Genomic DNA, 23223 nt, shown 5'->3' on the forward strand with positions numbered 1-23223 from the left:
TAATACTACGTATTTTCAATTTCGGGAAAAATTTTATAAACAAATCCATGGTTGTGCTATGGGCTCACCAGTTTCACCCATAGTGGCTAATCTTTACATGGAAGAGATGGAGAAACAGGCCCTCACATCCTTCCCAGGGACAAAACCTAGACACTGGTTTAGATATGTGGACGATACTTTTGTCATAATTAAGAAACAAGAAATTCAATCCTTCACAGATCATCTCAACTCTGTAGACTTCAACATTAAATTTACTCGTGAGGACATTCAAGAGAACCAACTAGCCTTCTTGGATTGTAAAGTAATTATAAAAGAGGACAGAGCGCTAAAAACAGAAGTCTTTAGGAAGGCTACGCACACTGACCAATACTTACTTTTTGACTCTAACCACCCTTTACAACATAAACTAGGAGTTATCAGAACCCTCCAGCATAGGGCTAAACTAATACCAACTAGCACTGAAGGTAGAGAAAAGGAGTCAAAACATATCAGGAGAGCACTCACTAACTGTGGGTACCCTCAGTGGTCATTCAACAAATGTCAGAAAGAAAGAATAGCGAACGAAACCAATAATTCTCAAGATTCTAAAAGGAGAGGAGTAGCAGTACCGTACATTGCAGGAGTTTCTGAAAAATTACAAAGAGTCCTTTGGCAACATAAAATTCCTACTTATTTCAAACCGATAAACACGTTAAGGCAAAAATTAGTGCATCCAAAAGATAGGCTACCAAATGAAAAACAAAGTAATGTAGTTTATTCCATACATTGTAAGAATGAAAATTGTAAAGAGCAGTACATTGGGGAGACTCAACAAATTCTCAAAAAAAGACTTTATCAACATCGCAGGGATAATACTAGTGGGCCTCAATCGGCAGTACATTTGCACCTAAAAGCTAGCAACCACTCATTTGACGACAATGAGGTTAAAATCTTAGCGAAAGAACATAGATGGTTTGAAAGGGGGGTAAAAGAGGCGATTCTTATAAAACAACAAAATCCTTCATTAAACCGGTCTGGTGGTGTGAGGTTCAATTTGGATCGTTCATACAATAGCCTGCTCAGGCAAAACAGGTTAGGCAACTTTCGCAATGCTGATGAGGGTCGTTATGCTGATGAGGTGATACCGGGGGGAGTGGGTGTAATAGGCCAATCGTTAGTCAGGAATGTAGGAACAATCAGTGGGGCCACAGGGGGGGGGTCCCGCGCCCCCCCCCCCAACCTGAGAGTAGGGACCTATCATAGCTGTGTCCGGCGCCACCAGGTCTGGACATTAGGGATATATAAATGGGGCCGATACGACCAGTCAGACTTTAGTTCGCTGACGAAGCCTCTTGGATAGGAGGCGAAACGTCCGAAACCTTCACTTTTGTACAGATGACGGCTGAAGAAACCTTCTCATCGATGGACCACTCCTGTACGACTGAGAGCTTACACAGACACATTTATGAGAAATTAAAATGAAACGGGATGACAAGGTACATTAAAAAAGTTACAATTATTAAATCTAAAATTGAATTGCAAATTGCTTATTCCATTGCTCGTTTCCTCTCATACATCCAAGCATGTTTTCACCGAGTAGAAGCATTTTTTTCCAGCCTCATTAAATGGTGCAATTGGTCTTGGCAGTTTAAATTGCAATTAAAAATTAAGCTGTGTCAATAATTGGGTGAAGAAATGTACTTCACATTTTTTTTGTTTGTTCAACTCCCACTGATAAATATTTACTTGTATCACATGCAACACAAACTTGAGGAGCTTTCTCGCTTTTCTTTTTAAGTTGACCTAGCGCTACCATTCAAATATGGAATAAATTGCCTAAAGAGAGCAAAAACGTGAGACAATGCCAACACTCTTCGGAGTCTTCGGAGCCTCCGTTTGAAGAAAAAACAACAAAATATCATTTTTCTGTACTTTAAAAAAACATTTTTAGTTGCCCTTCCTTGGTCTAATCGTTTGTGTCACTTTGTGTACTTAAAAATTTTTAATGGGAAACATTTAATCTTGTTGCAATTTCAATGCTCTACACGAATGTTTGAATTGTGGCTTTCTTGTGCTTTTCTTTAGCCATCAGGCACAGACTACATGCTGGGACCACCCAAAAATGACGGACCTCTACCAAGCGCTAGGTTAGTCATCATGCTGCGCTGCTATGATAATGTGTTTATTTTTGGGACGGGGAGAATACGTACGAGATACTCCAAATAACGTAATGAACTTTATTCCTAATTATTGTGACAGTAAATTTCATTTTAAATTTTCCAAATCCAGTTAATATGTTAAAATGACAGTAGCCCTCCATGAAAGTAGACTTCACATCGTCTAGCAATAATTTACATGTGTGTATTATCTGCAATGTCAATTTAAGACACTGTCCTGTTTTTGATGCTGTCCTACTTATCTGACAGATTTTATTTATTTTTTTGGTCGCCTTGATTGCTTGGTTGAGTCCCCCACTGCCCCACTGTAATGTGGTGTTCCACAAGGTTCAGTTCTGGGTACTTTGCTGTTTTAACTGTATTTGCGGCCCTTTTGCCCCATATTACGGAAAAAAAATTATTTGCTTCTACTGTTGTGTGTATGAATCTCAGATCTGTCCCACTGAGCAAAAAAATTGAGACATGCTTGGGGGAAATCCAGCCCTGCATGCTGATCCCTCTCTTTTTAAATAACCTCCCACTCAGGGCCTTAGACAAGGGCCCTCTTTACCTATCTCAACTATTCTTAAAACACTTTTTTTCTTTTGGTTTATTAGTCAGCGTGTCTCTAGGAATTGTTTTGTGGTGTTTACTGTTATTTTACTGATTTATTATTTTAACTGGCTCTGGTGATGTATGACTAAATTTTGCTCCACAGCACTTTGCCTGTTTTAAAGTGCTCTATAAATAAAGTTGAGTTGCGTGCCTGTTTTTCTTTTTTTTTTCTTTTTCTTTTTTTTAGTAAATTGTTAGATAAATATTTGTCTGAACCTTCCCTGCTATTTATGTTTATAACCCAGTGGAGACAAAACAGAGTCACGCACCTCCACCGGGCCGATTTGGCTCCGCTTTCACGTCACCTTGAGGCTTTTAGCTGTGAGGGCGCAAACGGTCATATATTTCATTAAGAAGCCTCGTGTTGTTGTTGTTTTTTGTTTTGTTTTTTTTTTTGGGGGGGGGGGTTAAAAATCCTGAGGGACTGCTGCACTGATTGCCTTTCGCTTAACCTTTAATTAACTGTGATGAAACGAAGTCATGCGTTAGTGATGTTAACCTTTTTTGACAAAATTAATAGAGGCGCACGGAAAAGGGAAGCGAAGAGCTAATAACTGGTGGCATCTTGGGTGGTCATGATAATAAACACACATTTGTGCCCCTGTCTCCCCTTCAGCGGATTTGAATAACATCAAGTTCTCGGCGTATAGAACAGCCATGAAGCTGCGGCGGGTTCAGAAGGCTCTCCGATGTAAGTAACACTGCCACTGTTTCACAACATTTATTGCACCCTGGTACATGTTTAACGCAGGGATAATCTTACACAGCAGGAATGTTGCAAAAAGGATACACTGCGGTGCTTTGTGATACAAGTTTCACTTTCACTCAAAATGCTTGAATCGAAAACCATGTTTCTTCACTTCTGTTTAATCTCTTTCAGCTTCCCAAAAATGTTTGCATTGTGTTTTGAATACTAAATATAGCAATCTATCCTAAAATGGCAATATACTTCTGTCTATTTAACAAGTTTGTATTAAGCATTTTTTAAATCATTACTACCCCCATCATCTCCTAATCTGGAAAATGACACAAGCCTGAAATTGACCACAAGAGCAACTAATAAAAACCTCTGCCTGTCCAGAAAAGTTGCCGTCGACAACTCAAAGACTGCATCAACATAGAATCGATTGTTCCCACTTTTTGTCGTTTCAATGTTTCATCTATGCAATACCGACTGTGGTAATTTTTCAAAACGAGCCACATAGGGAACAAATGAAGCTTCCCTTTCCTGACGCAGGTCTCAATTCCCACGTAGCCGTGTGCTTGCGCTACCAACAACAATATAAAAAAAATGTTGTTATCCAGAGTTCATATTCTCTATTTTTGGTGAATTCCTGTGAGAGCATTTAACAGCATTTGACATAACGGCTGTATTGAATTGTCAAATTATTAATTTACATAAACAACATTACCATAAAATCTAATTTGTCATAGTTAGAAGAGTTTAGTGATCCACACTAGCAGGAACAGGGAATTGAAAAAGTCTTAAATTCATTCATTTTTGGACCAATCATGGTTTGGAATCACCGGGAAGTCATATATTACTCTCCTGTGGCAGCTTTAATCCACTCTGACAAGCTCTTCTATAGAATGAGATATACTGCATAACCATTATCTCGGAGAGTTTGTCATTCGAAATCATTGCTCCACTTCATCTCTTGGAGAGTTGGCACTCTACTGTGTGTCATAGCTCTTTGCATTGAAAGTCAAGAGCCATTGAATTCACTCCTTACATTCGCCAGTTCCTCAGTACCAGGTAATTGGGGCCACTAATTGTCTTTTTTTAGTCAGAGACAAGAAGGTAATCAATCTGTGCCGCATGGCTTCAGGGTCAAAGTCCTCGTTACGTGGCCAGAACGTCTTTCAAGCCCAAGCCGTTTCTCAAAGGAACTAATGCTTCCTAATGGAGGTGTTATCGATAGGAGATAGCATCGGCGCTTCAGGGGACGATGCATTAGAAATACAGCGACGTCATTACTTTTTTGCTGCAGCCAGACACATTAATCAAATTCATTCGTTGTGCAGCAAAGTTGCATTAGTATGTTGCTTGGTATCTATATGTGTGATGAAAACATACTCGAGCTCATGGGCAAGAAGAAATATGACTCAAACTCGTACCCAGCTCTAAATTGCATTTTTTTCTGTGTTTTTAAAAACCTTCACTATTGCAGGCATTTGTACTCTGAAATATGAATTTAAAAAAATATTCAGACTACGGGCCTCTAATTAATCACATCATCTTTTCAACAACAGTACGTTCTTATTATTTATTATTATTAGTACACATAACCCTCATAAAAATGTCTTCATCAATTCATCACGCTGTAGTCGGTGACAATAAATCACCAGCCATTCAGAACTGAAAAAAATAATTGGCTGATTACAAGTTTTTATAGCACCATTAAGCAGCTATCATCAATCAATTTTCAAACCGATTTGGTGACCCCAGCGCTAAACTAATTTCCCACCTAACTTAGCATATTACGCTAGCTTAAAGCACCAACAGAAGATAAATATTTTTGGTTATGTGTAGTATAGTGCTAGTTCTGTATTGAAATAACTGTGTTACTCTCAACATTGTAATTTACCCTACACTCTTTCCCGTTCGTTCGATCGTGACACCGTTCAAGCCACGGTGGACTCGGTGGACAAAAATGACACCCGCAACATTTGCTTGCCAGAAAACATAATCACATGAGTGTTTTGTACACAGGACAAAGGTACTGTACACAGGGTATAGTCATCCAAAGTATTTATTTTTTTTATATTCTGTCACAAAATCTATAAAGAATCCAAGCTGGTTTGTTTTCTATCTGTGTTAATTCTCTGTTATTCAGTTAACCTGCACAATTCATCCATCCACCCATCCACCCATCCATCCATTTTCCGTACCGCTTATTCCTCATTACGGTCGCGGGGGGTGATGGAGCGTATCTCAGTTGTCTTCGGGCACGAGGCGGGGGACACCCTGAATTGGTTGCCAGCTTTATTTTTGTAAAACAAATTTAATGTCATTTGTTGCACAATTCACACACATTTAAATTGAGACAATTGAATACTTATTTGTAAAAATGTGTATTTGTATTCAAATACAGTATGTTGTTTTTCATCTTTCCCCACAAACGTTTGAAAATGAATTTGGCAGGTAAGCTATTAGACTAACATTTGTGCTGCCCTGTAATATTCGAAAGAATGTCTAATGTCCAAATGCTGAGTGTGTTTGTTGTTGACCTACCAGTCATATCCACTGTGTTAACAAATAGCTTACGTTATAGGAATTAATTTTGCTGAACCCCAAAGTACAGCTTGAGGTCAGTGCGAAGTACTGTTCCAGTTAATGTAGTGGCCAGTGAGTGCAGTTTTGTGAAGAATAATTCATACATTATAAATGACATGCACTTCCGAGAGATGTGTTGTGAATCATCTGTATAGAAGAGGTGGTAATACAATAATGGTCCTTCAATGGTATCATGATTTGTGACATCCTCTTTCACTTGATGGTTTGACCTCCATTAACCATGATCCTGCGTCCATTCCATAATAACACTGAGATTTCCTGCATTCGCCGCCTGGTTCTGCACTCAAACTCACCTAAAGTGTCTTTCAGTGACTCGTCGGCTTGTCCGCTCTCTAATCTCCTCAACCCTTCTTCAATCTTTCGCTCCCATTTTATATGAGGATTTAATTCGCTGGCCGGTTGACTGCCGTCACACTCTTGCAGCACGCTTGTTGAGTGGCGCGGCATAAAGAGCGCATCCTTACCATGTTTTTAGGTGACTGTGTCCTTATTTTTAACCTCGCTATTGATCGGCCCAATTATAGTTTCCGTAGATGCGCGCCCGTAAAGCTGCTCGATAGGGATGCACAATCAAATTACTTTAGGAGTGTGTCGCAGCTGTTGAAGCATCCTCTTGAATGGGTTCAAAAAGCCGGCTGAATCAGCACTGTTTTCAAATGTTGGCAAGTATAATTGAACCTGAAGTGATCTGTTTTAGTTTAGTGTGAAAAATACGCATCCTTTTCCCCTTTTTTAATGGGACTAGATAAGTGCTCAACAAACAATACTGCAGGTGGACATTTGTCAAAAATTATTCACTCATTCACAGTCGATTTGTCAACTTGAACGCGCCCGTTTACTGCTGTCAACATCTGGCACACTGTATCTCTTGAGCAGAAGATAAAGATTAGGGTGGATTTCACTTTGATCCGTCAATTAGGAGAGAGAAATTACAAAATGGTAGAAATTGAACAAGTTTGGGCAAATCGCATTTGAACTGAGAAAAAATTATTTGTCTTGTTTTAGTTATTTTAACAATTTGAAGTGTCACAACAGCAAAACATATTGAGCATCAAAGTCACTGTTCTACTTGGCATGTTTTTTTAATTGAATTGAAGCTGTTTTCTCAAATTTTAGGCCTGACTCCGGTGCTTTTCGTGAAACTTTTCCATTTACTCGTGCTTATTTCCAAAGAATGAAAAAGGAAAAAAAACAGGTAGTGTCAAATCTGCTTTCTACAAAAAAAACTATGGTACTGTAAAGTGTGGCCTGGGCTTGGTTATTTATGTTCTGGTGTTGATTATCACACATTGTCGTGTATCTCTGCAGAGTTTAATGATATCGCAAGACCTTCAATGCATTCTGGTTTGAAATGTACGGTGTCCTCCACGCATACCTTTGCTATGGCAACTCTCCCACAGTATTATTCTGATAAATACAATGGGGGCATTGAAAAAGAAATTCTGACATACTGTACCTCTGCCTGAAAAATAATATTTTGAAGACCAGAAAATATGCATTTTCTCCCATGAGCCCCTGAGACCTATTCATCTGTATTTTATGTCGAGCTAGTTCAGTAAATCTGAACTTTCAAACAACTACAACCGTAAAATGCACACTGTGTTTTTCAATGTCTTGTGTGTGTGTGTGTTTGTGTCCATAGTGGATTTAGTTGCGCTGAACAACCTCGCCGAGGTGTTTCGGGAGCAAGAGCTCCATCAAGCGGAGCACATGATGGACGTGGTGGAGATCATCCACGGCCTGTCGGCGCTCTACGAGAAGCTGCAGGAGGAGAGGACCATTCTGGTCAACATTCCGCTCTGCGTGGACATGTGTCTCAACTGGTTGCTCAACGTCTATGACAGGTGGGCGGTTCTCAAACAAATAAATAAATAACTAGATACAAATCTGTAGACCAGGGGTGATCAAGGGTAGTATGAGGATGTCATTGTCATCCTGACACGAAACAGCATGAGTCAAAATCAAGAGGTTCGCTCCACGCAATAGAGATGACGCCAGGCATGAATTGCGGTTGCATTCATTTTGCGGCCAGCCACGATCATTACCCAGCAACAGTTGAGTCATTTAGCACATAATTATTAATTGAGTTTTAATGAGGCGCAACAGCAAACACAAGAATAAGATGTGTGTCTTTGCCACAGTTGATCGTCACCGCGCTGCTATTCGGGGCCGACTGTGATAGATTTTATGATAAGATATGCATTAAAAAAATGCCATTTGTTATCTGACTCTACAATCCACAATTATGGTAAAATTAAAAAGATCGTTACTCTGGGATATTTGATGTCTCAGTGGCTTTGTGGACAGATGTCTTCAAAGCGCCATAACACAACTAAATCTCCGTGTACGGGATCAATCTTGCCTTGCGAGACAAATCCCCCTTCATGGCAACTTCCAACCTCATATTTTCTCCCTTTATTGTGTTATTTCTTGCCGTCTCCAAAGAGCAAACAACAAGAAACACGGTGCCAAACGGAAACACACATGAGGAACGCCATGGGTGTTGTAAATTTGGTGGCTTGCGCTTAAGTACTTGCAGCTAATGAGACAATCAAAGACTTCAACCGCTGCATAAATTCCAGTAATTGCTTTTGGGTTTCAAATAAATAACAGTTGTGACCCTGTGTATCGTGTGTATGTATTTGTCTAAATATTTTTTCTCCTTTCTTTTTAAACTAAGGTACACTGAACGTTGGGGGTTCTCAATCTAAAAGAATCACTTGTAATCCTCGTTCCAATTAAAAATGACATTTCATTCCCCTAAATGCCTGTAAGGAATAAAAAAAAGTTGCCTTAGGGAGAAAAATAATCATGTTTCATGATTCCGATAATCGTATTTGCAAAGAAAAAAAATTGAATGCTCCAGGGGTTTTTTTCAAGATTGTTTTCAATAAATTGCAAACGTCATTAAGTAGTAAAAACTTCTTTTTTAAAGTGCATTGTAGCTCCCATTAAACTAAATGACAAATGAGGTTTGAGAATAAAGTTAGTTTTGTTTTTGGCAAACAAAATTGTCTAGCAAGATGTCAAACATGAACACTGTTTTCTCGTGCGTGTCTTATTTTCTTCATTTATTACTATTTTTTAATACATTGGAGATTCCTCATAAAAATGTTAAGCTTGTTTTGCCTTCTTCTCAATGATAATGAAGATGTAAACATACATAAACCAGATATTCATAAATCTTAAAAATCACGTCATATTTTTGCACCCAATGCTAAGTTGATGATAGTTATATTGATTACATAACTTAATTGATATTTTCAGAGCTGTCAACTTAACATTAACTCATTCAGAGTATGTGCAAAACTGTGTCCATACCAGTGCCAGGGTGTTTGTCATTTTCATTCAAATTCCAGGACCCAGGAAATATTGAGCTTTAGGAGTACATTAACATTCAATTCAGCATAAGAAACATTAGACTCTCTTTTTTTATCAGAAAAAAAAATTAGTTCCTATGTTATATGGGTCTGGAGTTATCTGACCTTGAAATGGGGGCAGGTGTACAAAATATGATACAATGCATACATATTGATTTATATAGCACTTTAACAACAGCTGTATATGTGATAAAGCGATAACATGGATAAAAGGCAAATCCTGACCCCTCTGGGGAGGAAAAAACATTTTCAGAGGTCTGACCACCACTTGATAGGCACCCCCCTCAAGTTTGCTGCAGTTTAATTGTTTTTCGTGAACTTTTACAGGAGGGCATTTGGTGAATTTGCTGACCGCTCAAGAGGAATTTTAGGCTGTTTGTCAGCTAGTGTTAGATGGTGCATTTTCTTATGGACGTGGCATGGTTCGTCCTATAAAGGACCACACAACGAATTATACCACTAAATGTTGGATCGTGAACCAACTCTATGTGAACAAATATTTATGACAGCCACGTGGATTCCGCAGCCTCGATTGGGGTCTGGATGTTGTCTCTTGGTTTGTGTGTCTCATCACGGCCTCCTCTCTGTGTGCGTATTTGTTCTCTGGATGCACAGGGTTAGTGTCCCTGTGTGCAAAAGCGTGGCTTTAAAATGGAAGTGCCGCAAGACAGAACGTGTTTGAAAGCCTTTTTCCTCCTTATGTGTCTGTGGATTTGCTCCAAATTCCATTTTGAATACGTGCAAGCTCAGTTAATGCCTCTCTTTGACTTCTTGTGTTGCTCGAATCACCCAACGGAGGATTCACTCCCTCGTGAAAGTTGACCTCACTTATTCTTTCCTACCCGCACGCATTTCAGGAACACGCGACAAACGTGATATCATGATATTCTCTATCCCAGTGATGCAAAGGCCTGATTTTTTTCTTTCCAGTTGTAATGCTAATATGATTCTCTTGCCGCTCCGTTAAATTGGTACTCATCACGCTTGTGGAGTTCTCTCTCCCGGCCGGCTGCGCCTGCATGCGATCTGTGAAACATGAACAAAGGCATGCGATGAAGACCTCCCAACACCGTATGCGGTAGACCACTTCTGGCCCGTCACATCATTTTATTTGGCCCAGAAAAGCAAATCAAGCATGTCACTGTGAGACTAATAAAGGCAAATCCAATCCAATCAAGTCCCATGATGCTTGCTAAAGTCCGAACCAAAATTTCAAATTGTCCCATCTAAACCACAATAACAGTCATTATTCTTGACTTCAATTTGAAAAGTAGTTATTCTTCAATTTTTTTTGAGCACTCAATATGTAATATGTGGAGGGGATGAAACCTTCTAATGGCTTCCCAAATTCATCACGGCGCCCGAGAAGGAAACATAACTACAATGTGGCTCGCCGCAAAAAAATGAGTTTGACACCTCTGCGGTAGACCTTATTTCAAAGAATATCATGTATGCGCCGATATATCTTCATAAAGTGGACCCCAGCCTACTGGTTAACATTTAATCATGTAGAAATGTTTGAATCTCCTAAGTGACCCTCAAACCTTTGAAAGATATTGTCCAGTTTGCATGCATGTGTGCATCCCTACTTCTGTCACCATATTATCTTTGTGCAAGGCACATACCCAAGAACAATTCCTCAAGTCCCCGCAGTGTTTGGAGAGTGTGGCTGTGCACCTAATCCAATTTCACACCACTGCAATGACCTGTACCGTCCTACCGTGACCCACGTAATTCATCGTCACTTTTGTTCCTCTCACTGGGCAAAGCGCGGAAGCATCACTAATGCCTACCTCTACATTGTTCGTTGTTTTAAACCTCTACTCTTCATTCCCCTTAGCGCTCGCAACGGTAAGATGCGCGTGCTGAGCTTCAAGATGGGCCTGGTGAGCTTGTGCAACGCTGACGTCCAGGAGAAATACAAATGTGAGTGAGTAATGCAACCAGCCACCCATAGCAGCCATCACGCAGACGCAAAAAAGACTTTAATGGAGGCACCGTCTCCGATGACATTAATGGTGAATCCTGCTTCTTCCTTGCCCAAGGCCCTTAAAAGCATTGTTGGCCACCAGAGTCCATTCACGCACATTCGCCATGCCCCTCCCTGGCATTTTTTCTCCGAGCTGTTCTCTTTTTCATTGTAAACTATGCCGTGATCTTTTATTGTTTATGTGCTAATCACTGTGTTGGAATTCCCATCTGGTACTCACATCGAGTCCCGTAGGAGAAGTACATGTACTTTAGTCAAAAAACAACTGTCATTCAAGTATTGATTAACACTCGAGACCACAAGTGTCAAACTCGTTGGCCAAATTGGGGATTCTCTAGCAGTCACTGTAAAGGTTACAAATAACATTTATCGTTTAAGATTTGGGCGTAGTTTGAATCTGAACCATAGAATGTTGTCCTCATCTCTGACTTCCTTGTATTATGTGTCGGAATAAGCCGAATTGGAGTGGATCCCACAAATGTAGACAAAAATACATGTCTTTCCAAAGATCATTATTTACAAAAAATTGACCAAGTTCACATTAGGTCACTGATACTAAGCCAGGATAAACCGAAAATAACAAAAGGTGCTTGCAAACTGTAAGGATAGATCACAACAATTTGGACATTGGTTGTCCTTCACTCTCCCCACCACCTTTTAAAATGGGAAATACAATTTTGGAGCCTCGCAGCTGGCCTTTGAAGCAGCTGGCCAGGAGCAGTTGATTCAAGACCCAAGACGATCACGGCGACGAAGGGAAATATTTACAAAGATTACTCACAGTTGAAGCACCATCTGTGTGGACTGTGGAACAGAACTTCTCCTCAATTAAAATGTCCCCGAGGTCAGGCTGCCATGAGGTGTCCAGTTGGCCGTCGCGCCCGCCAAACTCCAGATGTCGCTCTTAAGACAAATATTTACACGTAGACGTTAAACGTTTGCCTTAGTTGGCCATAAAAACAGATGCTGTTTTTTAATCCCCCTCATAATTTTCGTTGATATTTCACTGCTCTAGTTTTCATTTGTGTGTTGACAACCTAGTACACTCTCGCTCATGCAACAACACACACTCATTGAAAACAAGCAATCTAATTAATTAGAGCAGCGGTTCTCAAATTTATTACACCACCTCAAAAATAATTGTCTATCCCAGTGCCGCCATCATGAGCAACATTAACTCTGTTACTGCCAGACGTGCAAAACTGTGTCTACTCTAGTGCCAGGGTGTTTGTCATTGTCACTCGAATTCCAGGACCTACAGAACATTGAGTTTTAGGATTACATAAACATTCAATACGGTAGAAACCATGGACTCTCTTCTTTCATCAGAAAAAATGGGTCTGGAACTAGATGGCAGACAAAGTGTGGTTGCGTAAACACCGGTTCTCCCATTTTGTAATCCCCTTATCTTCACAAAGGTCTGGAGCCTATCTTAGCTGTCTTCGGCCGGTAGGCAACCTCAAATGGTTGCCAGCCAACCTCAGGCACACATAAACGAACAACCATTTCCGCTCACACTCACAAATAGGGATGATTGAGAGTATTCCATAAGCCTGCCATGCATGGAGGACACTGAATCGCTGTGGCGACCCCTTGAAGGGAAAAGCCAAAAGGAAAAGAAGAAGAAGGGAGGAAACCGGAGAAAATGCAATCCCCACACAGGAAGAACAGAAATCGAAAAAGGAATCAAAAAAGGAATCGAACCCTGCACCTCTTCTCTGCGAGGCGGATATGCTAACCTGTCAAACAGTGCGCCACATGCTGTAACATAAATGGACCTAATTTTAATTAGATTAATTATTTTTCTGATTGTGGAATGATATGCAGGACAAATACATGGCCGAACTACTAGTAATGTTAAAAGCTTGAGTAAGCGGATGTTTGAGGGGGAAAAATGCACGCAATTAGTTGCCTTCAATGCTGGTTTGCAAATTTCCTCATCATGGGACTAATAAAGGCTTTCTGATTCAGCAACTTTACACCGTCCTTTAATGGTATTTTTTCTACAAGAGAGACCTCTCTTTCTGGGGGGAAATAAATGTATCGTACTACACCGTCCTATATGCCACTGGTGAAAGATTTTGGGCCCGCTCTACCCTTGAAGTTTAGTGTAATCAAAATTAAACTGAAACTCTACGTTAACACGTTTGAAGTGTGAACAAGAGAGGGACAAATGCCGCAAAGTACTATTTGTACAACATGAACACACTGTGGATAATGTGCATACTTTTGCTAACCAGTACGTAGTATGAACAATCAATTATAAAATACCTATATAATAAATAATTAGCAAATGATTAAAAAATACTATGCTGTACAGCCCAGAACGACAATTTATAACCTCCAAAATGACAAGTAAGCATTTTTCTGAAGCAGCAGTATGAATCTTTGAAACATTGTAATTTTGGTGGAGCAGCACATATTATGGGGCAGTCATTAAATAAGTGCATACTGGCATAAAACATGCTGGCATACCTACAGTATACCGCCTCCAACATCTTAAAATGCTTGCATGTGTTTACGTGGAAGGATGTGTTGAACACAGACAGTTTATAGCCTGCTGTAGAATGAAGGCCAACATTGGGTAGATATGGCTTGCATCAGCATTTTCTGAATTACGTTTTAAGGTTGCATCCACAATGTCATGAATTCTGTGCAAATCCAATGCAACAAACATCCGCCCAACTGCATCAAGTTTGAGATGTGGGGGAACTTTTTATTTTGTGGCAAAATATAATGTTTTGAGTGCAATATATACACCTCAAACTGACCCAAAGCTAAAGTCAGGAGGAGAACCGTATTTTCCGGATTGTAAATCGCTCCGGAGTATAAATCGCACCAGCCATAAAATGCATAATAAAGAAGAAGAAAACAACATACATAAGTTGAACTGGAGTATAAGTCGCATTTTCTTGGGACATTTATTTGATAAATTCCAACACCAACAACAGACATGTCATCTTGAAAGTCAGTTTATAATAAAATTAAAATTCAAAACAATAGGCTGATTAAGTGTACAGTATGCTAACACTCCATGATGCGTAACCAACGAACTGAGAGCGCACGTGCCTCGTATGTTCACGTAACATGAGTTATTCGGAAAACGATAACAGAACGAACATGCTAGGGAGTTTAACAAACCATCAATGTCACTTAATATCACAAAATACAAAGAAACTTAGTTCTTCTGCGTTACTTTTAAAGAATTCTGCTAACTCTGTCGGTAGAAAATGTGGCGCTTTCTCTTCTACGTCGCTTACGTCAGACTCGTTGTCGAGTTATCAACACAGGCCTAGAGCTTTCGTTATATCGATATTCAAGGGAGTCCGAAAAAATATCGATATAACCGGGACTATCGATATATCCGATCCTGCGCCGAACTGCATTAAACAAAAGGCGCCAAAACAGGGCAGCCAAGCGCCATATAAGAAACGGAGCTGGCCATTAGCTCCCTTTTTTTTTTTGGGTGAGATGTTCCCCCAATGTTGCCTCAAAATGGCACATATAATTCTTTAATGATTGTAAACATGTATGCTTTAATCTTCAGAACTACAGTGTATTTGAAACATATTCATAACTGGATGTGTAACAAGAAAGCATATTATCCGAATCTGAAGCCATTGTTTGGATTCACAAGCAATGCAAGACGTCTTGGCGTGAAGTCATTTTTATTTGCATTTGAATAAAAAGTGACATCGGCTGTCCTTTAATACACAGTATGGAATGTTAATAATTTTCAAAATCATTGCGGTTCAGCAGACAAAACAAGAAACATTGTTGCAAAAAACGATTGCATTCATATACAGTACAGTGGGCATGTACATAACACAACAGGGAAACTGCAACGCTTACATCTTACTGTATTATGTATACAATTTAAAAAAGTCATCAATCTTCTTCTGCTTCCCATTTTTACCTTTTAACACAAACACTTCAATCTCGTCTGCTACACACGAGCTAGCGTCTTAAAATGAAAATGGCTCTGCTACACGGGTGCTGGGCACGTAACCAAGTCACCTGACCAAGTCGACCAATGGCGCGACTGATGGCGTGACACGTAACCAAGACACGTGACCAAGTTGACCAATGGCGCGACCGATGGCGTGTCACGTGACAAAGTCACACGGCCAAGTCGACCAATAGCGCGACCGATGGCGGCTCATGTGACCAAGTCGACCAATGGCGCGACCGATGGCGGCTCACGTAACAAGACACGTGACCAAGTTGACCAATGGCGCGACGGATATATCGATATAAACAACAAAAATGGCCGGCGGGGGATGAAAAGGAGCACCGTAATAACCGGATTATCGTAATAACCGGGTATCGTACTAAACGGTACTAATTATACATAAAAAGACTAGAAATGTGCAAGGGAAATGAAACTAGTATCGTAATAAGCGGTACTATCGATATAACGAGACTTTACTGTATTGTGTTATAATTTCATATATCAGTCACACCCCCATTTATAATCCGAAAAATACATTTTGCTTATTAATTCAAAAACTATATAATTCCCGCTCATTTGACATTATTCATTTGATAACTAGAATTTTTGATGTGTTGAAGGACATGAAAATGTATTTTATTCATTTTAACATTTTAATGCTCTTGGATGTTGGCAGATTTATTCCGCCAAGTGTCCGGCAACGGAGGCTTAACGGACCAGCGGCACCTCAGCCTGCTCCTTCATGAGGCCATCCAAATCCCACGCCAGCTGGGCGAAGTGGCCGCTTTCGGGGGCAGCAACGTGGAGCCCAGCGTCCGCAGCTGCTTCCGTATGGTAAGACCTGATAGAAGCACATCTTACATAAATGCATAAAGCCCTTTATCTAATTTCTTGTTCAAAAAACAAAAAAACAAGATTAATAAAGAGACTAGTGCAGCGTGTTCGAGCAGAAACAAATTCCCTGTGTGTTCTTCATACTTGGCAATAAAGATGATTCTGATTCTGAGACAAGTCATTAAGAGATCATCAAAGGTGTTGGAGAAAATTACAAATCTCCTTGAATTGATTCAAAAAGTATAATTTATTAAAAATATGTTCCAGTCTTGATCAACATAATTGAAATAATGAACCCACTTGCCATCATCCAGAGAACTATAGATTGTTTCATGTGTTCTGTAAATGTCAACATGCCTTATGGGACATGAGCCTCTAAAAATGTATGAGAAAATGAAATGGAAAAAAATCATCAGATGACATTGGATATGTTCTCCTGGGCCTCCAGTGTAAAGTAGAACCACCATTCTTTTATTTTCACGGGAAAGGGAAGAAGATCTAAAGTATTTGTGGAGTGTGCATGAGATTGCTTTTAATGCACAAAACTACGTACTTTCACTGACATACTGAGCAAGGCTGTTGTCCCCACATTCCTCAAAGCCACGACCAAAGAACTCGTCTCTCTCCAGCTACAATGATTACCACCTGGTTCCACTCACTCCCATACTTGTGAAGTGCCTCAAGCGGTTAGACATCCAGCATACATTCACCCTGGACCCCTACCAGTTCGCAGATCAGCCTAATCGATCGACTGCAGACCCCATTACCATTGCCCTTCACTCAGCCTTCACTAACCTGGAGACCGAGGACTCACACGTCAGAATGCAGTTCACCGACTTCAGCTGTGGACCTCCTGGGGCTTAACACCTCCTTGTGTAACTGGCTGCTGCACTTCCAGGAATTTCGGGTTGGAAGCAACACCTCCAGCAACATCTTGATGAACACTGCCACCTTCCCAAGGATATGTGCTGAGCCCTCTCCTCTTTGTACTGTACTGACCCATGGCTGCACTCTTTCATCGAGCTCCAACCTCTGTCGTCTGCTACTAACTTCGCAGAAGACGTCAGTGTGATGAGTCTCAACAACAACAATGATGTGACAATATACAGCAGTGAGGTGAACAGGCTGGCATTGTGGTGCAAAGACAGCAATCTCCACCTGAATGTGCTGAAGACAAAGTACATTGTTGTGGCCTTCAGGTAAAGGCATATCCAGCATCCACCCCTGACCATCGATAGTGCCGCAGTGGAGAAGGTGAGTAGCACCAACTTTCTTGGAGTGCACATTTTTGTACACCTGTCCAAAGCCATACTATCACATCACTGGCCTGCCCCCCCAAAAAACTATGAGCGCCTGTACTTCCTCCGCAAACTGAGGAGAGCAAGAGAGCCAAGCGCAGGCATTCTATAGAGGCACCATTGAGACCATCTTGACAAGCATCATCACTATGGCACTTTCACCGTGTCCTGCCGGAAGAGTCTGCAGCACATTATGAGAGCAGCTGAGAAATCATTGGTGTCTCTCTTCCTGCACTGGTAGATATTTACAATTCTCGTCTGACCCGCAAAGCCATCCAGATCACAGGGGATCCCACCCATCTCATAGCTTCGTTGACCTGCTGCTGTCAGGGAGAAAACAGTAGTGTCTGTGTCTGCGTCTGCTAGACATAGACACCACACACCAGGCTCAAGAGCAGTTTATTCCTCTATCGCTGCCTCCTGCCACAGACTGTGACCCTCATTGAGCATCTGGTATCCGATTATTGCACTTAAACAATGCACTACTACTTTAAAGGACAACCGACGTCTCCAGACAAGATGTGTCCATAATTTGTAAAATGGCTTCAAATGACTTCTACTGAGCGTATTTTAATAAGATTCCACCGCATATAGCTATAATTTACGTTTTAAGACTCCCTCTGAATATTCAGGAAGTCTTGTTTTTGAGTTGGTGACGAGTCCGTACGTGACCTCATGAAAGGACCGCCCCCTGATTGTAAAAAAGATGCATTGTAGCGTCCTTCCATCACGTCAATGTATTTGGCTGTACATGTTTGGTCTGAGAACCGTGTTGCACCCAAAAGCCGCCAGAAGAGGGAGTCCAAGCTCCATATAAGGAATTTATCAGCCTGTGGAAGCGCAAGTGGCCACTGGAGGTTGCCATTTTGTGCCTCTTTTCTGATGATCCATTGTTGCCCCAATGTTGCCTCAAAATGGCATGGAATAAATTATTTAATCGATTGCAAACGTATGCTTTGCTCTTCAGAACTATTTGAATCATATTCATAACTGGATGTGTAACAAGAAAGCATATTCTCCGAATCTGAAGCCATTGTTTGGATTCTCCAGCAATGCAAGACGTCTTGGCGTGACGTCACGAACTGGTGGCGGGACCTTCTGAAAATGCCCAATTCGCAGCTCAATTTTTTGCAGTTTTTGGACACTTTAAGTCATTTTTATTGGTGTTTTGCATTTTAATAAAAATATCATACTGCATGTTTTGGGTATTTTAGATGCTATTAAACGCTTTTCTGATGTCAGTTAAAAAACAAAAAAAGTGACGTCGGTTGTCCTTCAAACTACAACAATCACAAGTGACCTTGGTTGTCTGTTGACAGCTATTTATTGTTTTATTTGTTTACATTTGTATGTTAATATCTTTGTCCTTTTATGCAGTTCAGTTTCGCTGCCTATATTTATAGCTGTGTCTGTCTTCATTGCATTGCGTGTTTGCACTCAGGTTGAAGAAAAAAGACATTTAATTTGTGCTGTATGTTGCACAGTGATCATTTTTTGACAATAAAGCTGACTTGACTTGACTGGACCCGCTCAGTTCCCAATTCAAGCAAGTTGGGTGAAGAACAAAAATTCCAGTGAGCAGTCAAGGATAAAACACTGTAAAATCAAGGAAACCTGTTCAAATACTGAGGAGATGATACTGAGAGGAGTTGCCAGTGTGGGGGGAAGATCTTTGAGAGAAAAAATGCCTAAAGCCTGAATGAGTAAGTACCGAAGTGTATTGAGAAATACATTACATGCATTAACAAGGACACATTTTGGTAAAAAGAACCATGAGGAACGCCCTCATTTTTTTTTGTTTATTCACGGTTTGTTGCCTTGAAATTTGGACTTGACCCAACTGTTTTTGTTTTCGAGAGAGCGGGAAACTGTCATTCAAGAACAGAAAGTTGTGGAAATCCCTCTAAAATGAAAAAACTGTCTGAGACACTGAATCCTGTGTACCAGAGAAAAACCTGTTGGGAGACCTGCTCAAAACAATCATCTGAGGTTTCTTCATTATGCATATGACAGTTTCAACATACTCATACCCATAATTTTCTGAGGTAGTAATGTCACGAGTGCCTTTGCTCATATTCATGAAGTCATGCATTAGCATAATATTCAGGTTGGAACAAGAAGGATGTGTACATCTAAGATTATAATCTTCAATGTAATCACCTCATGAACCTGCTCAGGTACATGTAATTAACACAATTACATGGAGTCATCAAAAGAGGCCAAAGGTCTGCAGTCAACACTTTCAATTATTAGACTGTGACGAGCCTCATTAGGTATCTGGGAAACGCATTAAGCAAGGTCTGACAGAGACAAACGACAAAACCTGATGCCCAGAGATAAAATCTGATTGGGATATATTGTTCATGAAGATGTAATAATGACTTTCTATTGTGATCCAGTTTTTCCTTTGGCTTTACTTTGTAACCTTACGCTATGTTTTCAAAACCAGGTAAAACATCACAACAAGGATCATTCGACATGTTTATTCATTGATATTTTTTTCTATTGCAATGTTGAGATTTGCAAACAGCGCAGTGAACAACTGAAGCTTACCCTTCATGGAATTGTAACTTCATTTGACCTCTTTCGTAGAAAGACAGGGCATGCTCAGTGAGCCCCTATTTAATCTCAAGAGGACACATTATTTAAAACTCACCGTCTGTGGGACACACACGCACACACACACATTTATTTTTGATGCGGGTCTCGTTGAGCAGCAAAGGAAGCCCCGGGGGAAATCAACCTCTTAATGCACCTCAGAGGCCGACTTAATGAGAATTTAGCACATCGACAATTTTCATCGCTTAGCAAGTCGCGCCTTTATGAGGATATCTTTACTTTGATCCCTTCCTGAATTTTTCTCAAAATGGCATCTTACCAAGAGTGATGCAACCTGGCAGACACACACCCGTATGTGTTGTACTTCAGAGACTTGGACTTTAAAGCAGAGGTGGTGAAGAAGGAGCTGAGCCAAAAGGGCAAGCTCTCAATTTACCTTTCTACTCACCATTCTCACTCACAATTCACCATTCTATCCATTAGCTATTGGTTATGACTGAAAGATGCCAGATACAAGCAGCTGAAATGGGTTTTCTCCATGGGGTATATGTGCTCTCTGTTAGAAATAGGATGAGAAGCTCAGTCATCCAGGACGGGGGCGGGGTCATAGTTGAGATGCTTCTCTCCCACATCGAGAAGAGCTGGATGAGGTGACTCAGACATTTGATTGGGATACTTCCAGGACACCTCCGTGGTAAGGCAAATCCCACTAAATTGAAAGCCTGGGGACAAACCAGAACACGCTGGAGAGACAATGTCTCCCAGCTGGCCTTGGGAACACCTTGGAATTCCCTGGGAAGAGATGGAAGAAGGGATTGGTGATCGGGGGATGGATGATGTACTTTCTGTTCTCATGACATCAGATACCAACACGCTTACTGGGTAATATTTGGATTCTTTACAATCTGCCATGTCCCCACTACTCCCTTGTGTGTGTAGGCCTCAGGAAAACCAGTGATCGAGGTGTCTCATTTCCTGGAGTGGATGAGCCTGGAACCACAGTCCTTGGTTTGGCTACCTGTACTCCACCGGGTGACCGCGGCTGAGTCCACGAAGCACCAGGCCAAATGTTACATCTGCAAACAATGTCCCATCAAGGGCTTCAGGCAGGTGGAAATATCATAGTGTTACAATGTTTGCCTCTGATTCATCATTTATTTAGTTGACTGAGCAGTTTACAAATTACATGTCAAGGAGCGGCCATAGCGGGTTAATCAGGTCATCAACCTTGCTGCACAGAGGCCTTGCATGCATGTATGAATGAAACAAAACCTCACCACCAGGCCTTCATTCTGAAAGCCCACGTTGAGTTTTGTGGCTCTTAGCAGGTATCGCAGTTTAAAACAGTTCAACGTGGACATCTGCCAGACGTGTTTTCTAACCGGACGCACTACCAAGGGCAAAAAGCTGCACTACCCCATCATGGAGTACTACACCCCAGTAAGTTAAATGTTTATGCACCCTCCTTTGATTAGGCTTTGATAGCCGTAATTAAATCAGCATCTGCCAGTTTTTATGTCGCACACATGGCACAGGGGGGTTTGTGTTTCTTTGAGCATATTTTATGTCAGGCGGTGATTCCCAACCCCTGTGCATTAGGAATCTATCAGAGGCGCAGTGTGGGAAATGATCCAATTTTACTGAACTGAAGGAAATTATTTATTCATGACAACTAATGAATGTTTGTTCACCAATCCAAGTCACTGGTAAAGTTGACAAGCACAACAATGAAATGGTTTTAAACCAGAGGTGCAATTAATCTGCGTAGCCATCTGTTTTCCTAAATACAGTAAAGTCTCGTTATATCGATATCGGATATATCGATAGTCCCGGTTATATCGATACTATTTCTATGCACACACGGAGAAAATTACATGCAAACAGGGTCGGATATATCGATAGTCCCGGTTATATCGATATTTTTTGGACTCCCTTGAATATCGATATAACGAGACTTTACTGTACATCATAATAGTTAGTTGCCTTGTTATGTATGTTAGGGTTAACTTGAGTGCATGTGTATTGTACAGAAAAGGAGTAAAAATTGAGTGACAGCTAGCATTTTAAAAGGGGCTGCCTACTGGTCTGGTCGTTTTAGAGCGCCTCGTTGTCACTGCATTGAAAAGTATCTCGCCAAGCCAATGGGATATATTCCAGCCAGCCAGTTTATACCTGGATGTATTCACTCAAACATGTTTAGATGTGTGGACATCAGAAAGACGGTAGCTCAAGTCACATCCATTTTTGGAGGTTTCAGTAGTCTGATTGACAGTTGAACAGGCTTGGTTTACAGCCTCAGTGAGTAGAATGGCTTTATGTATTTATTTTTACAATGTTGAAACATAATACTTGTCTTGATTTATGTGTCTTTTTTCAATCTGACAAAGGTGCTAGGGTCTTGAATGATTGTACTTGCAATTCTAATTTTAATTAAAAGGCACTGATATTCTGTCTAAGTGATGTTCAGTAAATGTAGGACTACGGCATACTTACTTATTTTCTTCGCCGATTCATATTTTCGAGTCGTTGGATACACAAATGACTCGACATTCTATATTATAGAAAGAATGTTGAATGCTGGAGGGTAAAATTGAATGTCAACATGTGCAGACTAATGCATTTAGAACAGCGATTGTCAAAACTATTTTTTCCCCATGAATCGCGACATCATGCTAACACCAATTAAACTACAGTGCCCCCCCTAAATGTCACAGGTCTTACAGAGTTGCTTTTTTGCATTAAAATAAATTAATATTTGGTTGATACTCCTTGCAGAAAGAATATAAATCAGTATTTGTCATGCATAACATCCTGTACATTCACCTTAGCCAATGCTGTTAATAGAATTGTCCATTTGTCATTTTCAAGTAACTTGCCCAAAAAATTATTTTAATCCATGTCAAACCTTTCTACTCCCGCTATGCATTTGGCGACTTTCCTCCGCTTTCCCTCTTCATCCCCCAGACCACTTCAGGAGAGAAGATGAGGGACTTTGCCAAGACTCTGAAAAATAAGTTCAGATCAAAGCAGTACTTCACCAAGCACCCTCAAAGAGGTTACCTGCCCGTTCAGTCTGTGCTGGAGTCTGACAGCTCAGAGACGTGAGTCCCAACATTTTCAAAAATGTGATTTTAAATTTGAAATTTCATGTGTACCAACACA

General features: G+C 40.6%; 1 protein-coding gene across 6 annotated transcripts in view; it reads left to right on the forward strand.

Annotated features, from left to right (window-relative positions):
* Positions 1-23223, forward strand: part of drp2 (dystrophin related protein 2) — a 120428-nt gene that overhangs the window by 73939 nt on the left and 23266 nt on the right. For all 6 annotated transcript variants that reach the window (XR_016114171.1, XR_016114170.1, XM_088989748.1 and 3 more), the window contains 8 exons: positions 2065-2126; positions 3367-3441; positions 7691-7892; positions 11269-11354; positions 16047-16204; positions 21001-21167; positions 21390-21501; positions 23026-23162. Coding sequence is in view for 4 of the 6 variants with exons in the window: in XM_088989748.1 (XP_088845874.1) it covers positions 2065-2126; positions 3367-3441; positions 7691-7892; positions 11269-11354; positions 16047-16204; positions 21001-21167; positions 21390-21501; positions 23026-23162 (999 nt within the window). In the remaining 2 variants the exon portion in view is untranslated. The remainder of the gene's footprint in view (positions 1-2064; positions 2127-3366; positions 3442-7690; positions 7893-11268; positions 11355-16046; positions 16205-21000; positions 21168-21389; positions 21502-23025; positions 23163-23223) is intronic.

This window comes from Hippocampus bargibanti, linkage group LG02, assembly GCF_051943395.1.
Source record: "Hippocampus bargibanti isolate YZ-2025 linkage group LG02, ASM5194339v1, whole genome shotgun sequence".
NCBI classification, from domain to species: Eukaryota; Metazoa; Chordata; class Actinopteri; order Syngnathiformes; family Syngnathidae; genus Hippocampus; species Hippocampus bargibanti.